The sequence below is a fragment of the Penaeus vannamei genome, chromosome 7 (assembly GCF_042767895.1).
Source record: "Penaeus vannamei isolate JL-2024 chromosome 7, ASM4276789v1, whole genome shotgun sequence".
Lineage (NCBI taxonomy): Eukaryota > Metazoa > Arthropoda > Malacostraca > Decapoda > Penaeidae > Penaeus > Penaeus vannamei.
Genome location: NC_091555.1, coordinates 43,094,191 through 43,104,190, shown reverse-complemented (window position 1 = coordinate 43,104,190; position 10,000 = coordinate 43,094,191). Strand labels below are relative to the sequence as shown.

At 40.0% G+C, this 10,000-nt stretch overlaps 1 protein-coding gene across 1 annotated transcript in view; it reads right to left on the bottom strand.

Moving 5' to 3' along the window:
• Nucleotides 1-10,000, bottom strand: part of Acadvl (Acyl-CoA dehydrogenase very long chain) — a 16,564-nt gene that overhangs the window by 1,190 nt on the left and 5,374 nt on the right. Inside the window, exons 2-12 of the mRNA XM_070123794.1 lie at nucleotides 7,475-7,688; nucleotides 7,064-7,156; nucleotides 6,269-6,394; nucleotides 5,385-5,640; nucleotides 4,477-4,652; nucleotides 4,227-4,373; nucleotides 3,804-3,920; nucleotides 3,073-3,241; nucleotides 888-1,072; nucleotides 395-607; nucleotides 1-124 (exon numbers count right to left, since the gene is read on the bottom strand). The exon at nucleotides 1-124 is cut by the window's left edge and continues 1,190 nt beyond it. Coding sequence (XP_069979895.1) covers nucleotides 1-124; nucleotides 395-607; nucleotides 888-1,072; nucleotides 3,073-3,241; nucleotides 3,804-3,920; nucleotides 4,227-4,373; nucleotides 4,477-4,652; nucleotides 5,385-5,640; nucleotides 6,269-6,394; nucleotides 7,064-7,156; nucleotides 7,475-7,688 — 1,820 coding nt within the window. The remainder of the gene's footprint in view (nucleotides 125-394; nucleotides 608-887; nucleotides 1,073-3,072; nucleotides 3,242-3,803; nucleotides 3,921-4,226; nucleotides 4,374-4,476; nucleotides 4,653-5,384; nucleotides 5,641-6,268; nucleotides 6,395-7,063; nucleotides 7,157-7,474; nucleotides 7,689-10,000) is intronic.

Sequence of the window (10,000 nt, the reverse complement as noted above, 5' to 3'; positions counted from 1 at the left end):
GCCTCTCTGCAACAATGCCACCATGCTCACACAGCTCCTTTGCAATGGCTTCAAGGTCAGCAAAGTTCTTCTGGGAGATGTTAGACTTGACAGCTGTGAGGTTGAGCTGGATCCTGTCAGATGCCTGGTCAAAGAAGAATTTTAAAAATCAGATACTGACATTGCAAAAAAGTATTCAATGTATTACAAATTGCTAACTTAATGTAAAATTTTCAGTTGCAATATTCACTTGCATCCAAATATTAAACTTCAAGCTAAGTAGCTAACAGTGAATCACTATGTAATCATCTAACCAATTAAGCTACTTAAAAAATATAAATGTAGATATAAAATAATAATAATAAATAAATAAATGAATGAATAAATAAATAAATAAAAGTCATTATTGGCTCACCTCGTTCACCCAAACACGTGCAATCTTTTCCTCATGTGCAGCAGACGGGAAGTTCTCTGTGAGGGATCGTGATGCCCTTGAGAGGACCACAATGGAAGCATACAAATCAATGGCTGAGTTGGCCAGTCGGTTCAGCAGGAACTGGCGGTGGACAATGTCCTTTCCGTGCTTCATAAGCATACCCTCACAGGTGTAGCCAAAGGCCTCCACAGCCTACAGAAAGCAAAAATGGTGATATTTTAATAAATGATTTTGCAACATAGTTATCTCTTTAAAACACATCTTTGTGACGAACAACAAGGAAGAAAATATGCATGTGATAAAATAGTATACCAAATAATACTTATGGAAATTTAGTAATATTATAATTCAGCATAATAAATAAATATTTTGTGATTTTCATTCCATACGGGAGGAAAATATATAAAAGTCAATAAATCAGAAAACAGAAAAGAAAAGAAAAACAAACAAAAAAACTTATGAGCCAACTTACTCTATTGAGAAGTGCTGCAGAATCAGAGAGGTTGGGATGGACACCTTCAATTGGGCCTCCATTGCCGAAACCGATTGCACGCTTTGCTCTCTTGGTGCCCTCACCCAGAATGAGGCCCATGTTGGCTGAGGGGTTCTTCAGGGCCTTCTGCAGCTCCTTCAGGTGGCCACCTGCATATTGGAGACCTGAGAACAAAGATGAAAAACTTGGTTACAAAACATTTCATTGCAACAGTTCATGATTAAAACTAATAAATGTGCTAGATATCAAATGTCATATAGCACTATGGTAAATAAAGTATCTAGCAAAAAGGGTAAAAACAAGTAAGTTAAAATAAAATGTGTTGGATGTCAAAGATTGTAGAGTGCTGGAGGATAGAACAGTAGTGAAAACAGTAAAGAGGGGAGAGCAAAGGGAGTACGGTGGGGATTTGTAAAGGGTTACGGGTGAAGGGTGATTAGATCAAATGGAGAGTATCTAAGTGTCTGAGGAAGGGAGAGTAACTGCAAAAGTCATAATGAAACAATCTACAGGTAATGTGGGTAAAGATGATAGTTGGAGAAGTAAAGGGGAAGGGGTTAAGGGTGAAGATAGTGAAGTATCAGGAAGAATGTCAAGGATTCAGAGGACAACACTATTGCAACAAAAGAGTGTCAGGTGAGCATCCAGTTGGGAGTGGTAAGGATAATGGGGAAAGAAGAGGGAACCTTGGTACATGTAAAGGAGAGGATGAGGCATTCTGGGGGAGAGTGGGAGGCAGAAGGGTTGGGGAAACTTGAGGAATGGGATGGATATTGACAAACACTTTGAATGTAGAGCTAATAGGAATAGAGGGATTGAAGGGAGGATGAGGGAGTTGAGTATTCTCTCTTGGGTCATGTTTAGAAAGTCTGGATGTCTTCAAGAGTTTCTGGAGAGAGAGTCGGGTGGGGAAGTCTGAGAAACAAAGGCTTCTTGTGAGAAGGAGAAGAGGGGATAGATGTCCAGGGAGCAGAGAGAGAGGTGGGTGGAGGAGAGGCTGTGGTAGGAAAAGATGGGATGGAACATTTAGATTGCCTGGTCCAACAGGTAGAGTGAGAAGGTGGAGGGGTGGGCATCAGAAAAGTGGTAGAGATTGGAGTATCTGGATTTAGACCGGAAAAGGAATTGGACATGGGGAGGCAGGGAGTAGAGATAGGATGGTGGGGGTAGCGGAAAGAGATACTAGGAGAGTTGCTGAGACATTTTGAGAAGATGGGTGGGGAGCAGAGCGAAGTACAGTTTTGGAAAAGGTAGAAAGAAAAACCTCATTGGTATGCACCTTACTGGCCTCATGTAGAGTGAGGCCTAGTTTGAATCCGAGAACTGCTGTCTCAGATTTGAGCTTGCAGGCAGGGCAGCTCCTATAAAATACATTATGGGAGCTACCATCATTGGCACAAGTGCATGACTCAGCAGAGCAATAAGAGCAGTCATGATCGGACTGGGCAAACAGACTGCAGCCAGCTGCAGAGTAACAATGTTTGGCTGGGTGGGGAAAAAGCCAACATTTCTGACATTGATGGGGAAGGGGTTAATATGGTCTGACAGTGCAGGCCACTCCATCAATATCAACTTAATGGGGGAGGTCATATTTATGGAAGCTAATCTTGGTAATATTGGTGTAGGACTTTCATTGGCCTCTGGAAGGAATAGCATAACACTGTACTGCCATTGCATCGTAGTTGACAAGGCAGACAAGCAGGGTGTTTTTGCAGTCCTTGTCATAGACAGGACAATCAGTTGGGAAGACAGAAACTATTCTGGTACAGTATTAACCCATTCGTCCCGGGTGTCACATATATGAGACACAGGGAAAAAATAAACAGTGTCGGGCTGCCCGCCAGTGCGATGCTGTCTCGGAGCTGCGCTCCGCGGCAGAAGCGGCGCGCGGCCGGGCGGGCGGACAGACTCGGGGGAAGCTCCGCCCGCCGATTTTGTAGCTGCCCGGATTTTTTTAATTTTGGCTAAAAAAATGTACCCGGCGCGGGTGGGTTAAGAGACGAGTGAGGTTCAGCAGGAATAGGTTTCATAGTAAAGTTAGTCAGGGTAGATAGTGCACAAGCTTGGGACATCCAATGTGGAATCCCAAAGAATAGACAGTCTGATTTCCGGGCAAAACTGAGTTAAATTACAAAATAAAACACCATCCCATTCTATAACACACCTGTCAGTGCCACAAAGAGTCGCAGGATGTCATTGGTTCCCTCAAAGATTCTGAAGATGCGGAGGTCCCTCATGACTCTCTCAAGGCCAGACTCCTTCATGAATCCCATGCCGCCCATCACCTGGATAGCCTCATCTGTCACTGTCCATGCTGCCTCTGAAGCAAACACCTGGAACAAAGAGAGAGTGAAATTAAGTGCGGGATATGCTTTGAAGTCCTTTTTCATTACTTCCTTATTGTTTAAGAATGAAATTTATTGGTAAGTATGAGAGAGAGAGAGAGAGAGAGAGAGAGAGAGAGAGAGAGAGAGAGAGAGAGAGAGAGAGAGAGAGAGAGAGAGAGAGAGAGAGAGAGAGAAAAGTTTCACCTACAATTTTAGAAATTCTTGAAGAAATTTCAGCCTTCTATTTCTACCAGTTTCAAACACACTTTGTGGAGAAATCTGTAGTGATATGCAAAAATACAAGTCCCATTAAAAGCTTTATTCTTTAAAATCTTCAAAAGCTTTATTTCTAAAATCCTGTATTTTACAGGACAGTCTGAATTCAAAGATAGTTCCAAAACACAGGAATTGCTACATATTGTTCTCAAAAGAATTAAGACATCAAAATTTCTCCACTTCATACATATACTCCAGTTGGGACATCAATGTTTTTCACTAATTATACATCATTCATCATAAACCCAGGTCTTTCCATCCTTGTAATATTAAATCCCAAAACATTACTTACCTTGCTGATAGCTGCTTCAAGGTGATAGTCCTTTGAACCAGAGTCCATGTTGCTGGAGATCATGTAGGCCATGGATTCAGTCACATAGTGCAGCATCGCCATGCGGGCCAGTTTCTCCTGTGGGTAGAGATTTTCTTTTTAAATATCTCTTGCCTTTCATACCATGGAATTATCATCTCTGATCTTCTTACTACAGGAATTGGTTTCCAAAAATATGTTTGCTCCAACACTAATAAAATAAAAATAGTTTTTTATATATAATTCATTCAAATCAAAGGTGGCATCAAAGACTTTATAAATAAAAAAATATAAATATAGATAATATAATCCATATCAAAATTATACATATAATAAAGTTGACTTAAACTAAAACTGCAATCACACACATATTAGGCCAACTTATAACCCAAACCAGAAATTAACCTGAATGGTGCCAAAGCTGTCGATCCTCTGGCCGAACTGGATACGAGTTGTGGCGAAGTCAAGGGCCTTCTTGATGGAATATCTCATAGTCCCAGAGAGAGCACCAGCCATACCGAAGCGACCATTGTTCAAGATTTCCATGGCAACCTGCAAGGAAATAATATAATTAAGATATCATAAAACTTATAAAGAATGCTTCAAATTTCAAATGCACATTGCTGTATCAAAATCAAAGTCAAAACTACCTCACCTTAAATCCATTGCCAACACCCCCAAGCACATTCTCTGCGGGGATCTTGGTGTCCTCAAAGTAGACCTCAGCTGTGTTTGAGGCTTTGATGCCCATTTTCTTCTCAGGGAGGCCATGCGACACGCCACCAAATGCTCGCTCCACGATGAAGGCTGTTACCTTGTCCTTGGTGACACCTGAAAGAAGGGAGATTGATCTATTAATTTTCATACTCTAACTCTAATCTTCAAACCAGTGGTTTTCAAAAGTATTTGCAGAATATAGCCATATACATAATTAAGTAAATTTATACACAGACACAAACAGTAAATCACACTAAAGACAGAGCAAGAAAGCACACAAATATGCTCATACAGTATTTGTTCTTTTGCTCTTCCTATCATTGCTTTATTTACAATTTGCTCAGCTTGAATCTTGCCCACAAAAGCATACTCACATATGCTACTTGACTGAAGATCCCTTTGCTTTTCACATACCACAACCCTTATTGTAAGTACTTTAAATGTTTGTAATCCGACAATAAGACTTTTAGTGCAAGCTTCTTCATGATGGGGAGTCATAAAAACTTTGGTGAAAATTAAGGAGATGGCTTTAAAATTTAAGGATCAAGGAGATAGAAGAAAAAGATAAAAGAGGGTAAAGAAGAAGGAAGAAGAAAAAATGTGAGAATTACTAAATTGACAATAATGGAGGACAGGAGGACAGCAAATGAAAAAGCTTGGAGAGGGAAGAGTCAGAGGAAGAAAAGAAAAGGAAGACGGTGAAATCAGTATAAAAAAATTAGATAACCAAGAAAAGAAAAGAAAAAAGAAATAGAAAAGGAATAAAAAGAAACAAGGACATACAAAAGATAGATACAGAGGAAAATAATACTAAAAAAAAAAAATGGTTTAAAGAATCTAACTTACCACTCTTAGGATCAGTCACAGGAGTCTGAGCAAAGACAGTGAAGACCTCAGCCAAACCTCCATTGCTGATCCAAATCTTGGATCCATTGAGGATATAGTGAGAACCGTCCTCAGATGGCACAGCGCGAGACCTGATGGATCCTGCATCTGATCCACTGGAAGGCTCAGTCAGGGCAAAGGCGGCCATGGTCTCTCCTGATGCGCATTTGGGCAGATATTTGGCTTTCTGCTCTGGGTTGCCAGCAATAAGGATGCCCTGAAAATAATGACTTATAAGTGTACTGACAGGAATAAAACATCTATTATTATTTTCAAGACTTTCATAATACTTAGAGTTTTGTATTAATATGGGTTTTGCAATACTGAGTAATATGATGTCAATAATACAATATTATCAGTTAAAAAAGAAGTATAACACTAAGAGTTACTTAATTATGCATTACAAAACAGTAAAAGTAATGCAAAAGTTATATCAAATTATACATTCAAAATTTTACAAAAAAAAAGATATATATACACAAAAAATGGTTTAATAAATTAAAAACAAGAAAACCATATAATAAGCACCAGAAGAAAACAGACAGGGAATGTGAATAAAAGAAGAAGAGAGAAAACAAGATAAGAAATAAATAACAAAAGGTGACAAAAAAAAAAAAAAAAAAAAAATAATAATAAACAAAAAAATAAAAAATTTAAAAATAAAAAGAGAAAACAAAAAAATCTTAAACTAGACAAGATAAAAACTAAAAGAAGAAAAGAAAAGAAAAAGAAATGACAAGACAGAAATTAAAAAAAAAAAAAAAAAAAAAAAAAGACCATGAGACAAGGCAAGAAATCAAACGAAACTTGAGCTGACTGTGCCCGCGTCCTCCCCATCCACTCACCTTGAAACCAATAGACTGGTGAGCGCCCAGAGTGATGCCAACTCCAAGGTCGTGTGATCCCACAATCTCCACCAGACGTGCATACTGTGTGTTGGTCAGCCCCACTCCGCCCAATTCCGCCGGTACCTGGAAAATTAATCAGAGTATTAATTGCGTGGTAATGATAATGATGTTCGTAGCATTTTGATGATCTTTCTTAAATGGTATAAAAATCGTACAGAGGTATTGACCTTCATGGTATCAATATCAATATTAGAAGAAAAAAAAGAGAAGAAAAAAGAAAAGAGGATAAAAAAGAAGAAAAAAAAAGAGAAAAAAAAAGAAAAGAGGATAGAAAAGAAGAAAAGAAAGAAAGAAAGAAAGAAAGAAGAAGAAGAAGAAAAAAAGCTTTTTGATAAAACTAAATACTTATAAATATTTGGGAATGCATATATGACTGCTTTATATGAAAAAATACATGTATATATAATTTTCTTTGCTTTAAGTACATTTTATTTACACGGTTATAGTTAATTTATCAAAATTTTCATCCATACACACACTATGCATTTGCTTTATGACAAAGCAATATACATTTTCTGGTGCAAAACTTTTAAAGCTCTTGAAAGAACCAGCAATCACAATCTGCCTTGGCAAACTGAACCTTTTTCTGAGCTTGGGAGGGTCAGGCATACAAAAGGGTCTGCAGCCAAGATGTGCATTGCCCCATTAGTGTAATTAAAAGGTTACCAATGTGAGACTCGGTGGCTAGAGGTGGCCTATCTGAGTGCAGGAACTTGTGCTTGAGGTACTGACCTGAAGACCAAAGGCTCCGAGCTCCTTCAGTCCTTCCAGAGTGTGATCTTCGACCTTCTCCAAAGCATCATTCTTTGCAGGATCGTTGACCTCCTACAGCATTCCAAAGAGAGAAGAAAAAAAAGTTGAAAAACATAGGAGGTGAATATTTATCATTACACTTTATTCTTTACCATTTTACATAACCTTAGGTAACTGGAATGATTATTAAAAATACATATTTCATTCACTCAGGGATGTACCAGCATCTCCATCACATAAAGTCGCATCAAATAAAGTCGAGAATGCAATCTGCACACCTGTCTTCCTGCATTTTCAAGTCATAAGAAGACAAATCTGTTTCAGGGTAAACGTTAAATCAAATAAAAACCCCAACCACTCAAAACCCTTCCCCTCTCCTGGACCCCTCACCTCAAAGAACTTCTCAGTGGGGTCAACCAGCATCTCCAGTGTCTCCCTCTGCTCCTCTGACAGGGTGTAAGGGTAAGGGATGGCCTGCTCGGTGACGGCTGCCCCACGGAACATGTTCATCACGAAGGACTTGTTCACCTCTATCTTTTTGGCCATGTTGCGCTCCTTTGCAGGGGCCTTTGAGGCTGCTGGCTGGGCTGCTGTAGACTGCAGCCTGTAAGAAAGGAACTGTCATTAGGAGAGGAGTGGACAGGAGATGAAAGGAAAGAAAGTCTAAAGTTTTTAAAGGAATTTTTATCACATAAACAGCAAGGTATAATGCCCTTCTTTGAGAGAGAGAGAGAGAGAGAGAGAGAGAGAGAGAGAGAGAGAGAGAGAGAGAGAGAGAGAGAGAGAGAGAGAGAGAGAGAGAGAGAGAGAGAGAAAAAATACAAACCAATGATATTAATATTTTAAAATAATGTTTGGATATGCAACACACATAGCTCAATTGAATTCCTTCTCATCATGATCATCATCATATCCTCTTCTCTGCCTTGCCTAAGGTCATTCCTCTTCCAAACAGGATAAGATAAATTCCCATATCAAAAAAAAAAAGAAAGAAAATCTCACCTGCATTAAACCCAAGAGTTCTTATCATATTTATACATTCATCCAGTGTGATAAAGACTTATCAAACTTGCTCTAAATAACAGGTCAAGGTACACATTTTGCGTAAGACAAAATAAGTGCCTTACGTGAAGCCCAGATTAGATAAGAGACCTGGATCAACAGTGCGTAATCGATCATTCTTGGGAGGATAGATGGAAAGAGAGAGAAAGGCAGAGGAATAAGAAAGGAAGGCAGGGGGGTGGGGGGAGAGAAGGAGAGGGAGGGGGAGAGGAAGAGCAACAGAGGAGATAAGAGGAGAGGAGAGAGAGAAGAGAAGAGGAGAGGAGAGAGAGAAGAGGAGAGAGAGAAAAGAGAAGAGGAGAGGGAGAGAGAGAAGAGAAGAGGAGAGAGAGGAGAGAGGGAAGTAAAGCAGAGAGGAGAGAGAGAAGAGAAGCGGAGAGAGAGAGAGAGAGAAGAGAGCGGGAGAGGAGAGAGAAGAAGAGAACGGAGAGGAGAGCGGAGAGGGAGAGAGAGAGAGAAAAGAGAAGAGAAGAAAGAGAGCGGAGAGGAGAGAAGAGAAGAGAAGCGGAGAGAGACAAGAGGAAAGAGGAGAGAGGAGAGAGAGAAGAGGAGAGAGAGAGAAGAGAAGAGGAGAGGAGAGAGAGAAGAGAGAAGAGGAGAGAGAGGAGAGAGGGAAGAAAAGCAGAGAGGAGAGAGAGAAGAGAAGCGGAGAGGAGAGAGAGAAGAGAAGCGGAGAGGAGAGAGAGAAGAGAAGAGAAGCGGAGAGGAGGGAGAGAGAGAAGAGAAGAGAAGAGAAGCGGAGAGGAGAGAAGAGGAAGAGAAGCGGAGAGAGAGAGAAGAGAAGAGAAGAAGAAGAGAGAGAGGAGAGAGAGAGAGGAGAGAGAGAAGAGAGAGAGAGAAAAGAGAAGAGAGGAGAGAGGAGAGGAGAGAGAGAGAGAGGAGAGAAGAGTGAGAGAGAGATGAGGAGAGGAGAGAGAAGAGAGAGAGAGAGAAGAGAGAGAGGAGAGAGGAGAGAGAGAGAAGAGAAGAGAAGAGAGAGAGTGAGAGGAGAGGAGAGAGAGAGAGAAGAGTGAGAGAGAGAGAGAGAGAGAGAAGAGAGAGAGGAGAGGAGAGAAGGAGAGTGAGAGGAGAGGGAGTAGAGAGAGAGGAGAGAAGAGAAGAAGAGGAGAGAGAGAAAGAGAAGAGAAGGAGAGAAAAGAGAGAAAGAGAGAGAGAAGAGAGAGAAAAGAGAAAAAAGAGGAGAGATGGGAGAGAAGAGAGAGAAAAGAGAGAAGAGAGAGAAGAGAAGAGAGAAAAGAGAAGAGGAGAGAAGAGAGAGAAAAGAGAAGAGAAAAAGAGAAAAGAGAAAAAGAGAGAAGAGAGAAGAGAGAAGAGAGAAAAGAGAAGAGAGAAGAGAGAAGAGAAAAGAGAAAAGAGAAAAGAGAAAAGAGAAAAGAGAGAGAAGAGAGAAAGATGAGAGAGAAGAGAAGAGAAGAGAAGAGAAGAAGAAGAAGAAGAAGAAGAGAGAGAGAAGAGAAGAGAAGAAGAAGAGAAGAAGAAGAAGAAGAAGAAGAAGAAGAAGAAGAAGAGAAGAGAGAGAGAGAAGAGAAGAGAATATAAGAGAAGAGAAGAGACGGAAAGAGAAGAGAAGAGAAGAAGAGTAGAAGAGAAGAGACAAGACAAGACAAAGACAAGACAAGCACAAGACAAGACAAGACAAGACAAGACAAGACAAGACAAGACAAGACAAAACAAGACAAGACAAGACAAGACAAGACAAGACAAGACAAGACAAGACAAGACAAAACAAGACAAGACAAGACAAGACAAGACAAGACAAGACAAGACAAGACAAGACAAGACAAGACAAGACAAGACAAGAAAAAAAAGAGAAAAGAAAAGAAAAGAAAAGAAGAAAGAAAAGAAAAGAAAAGA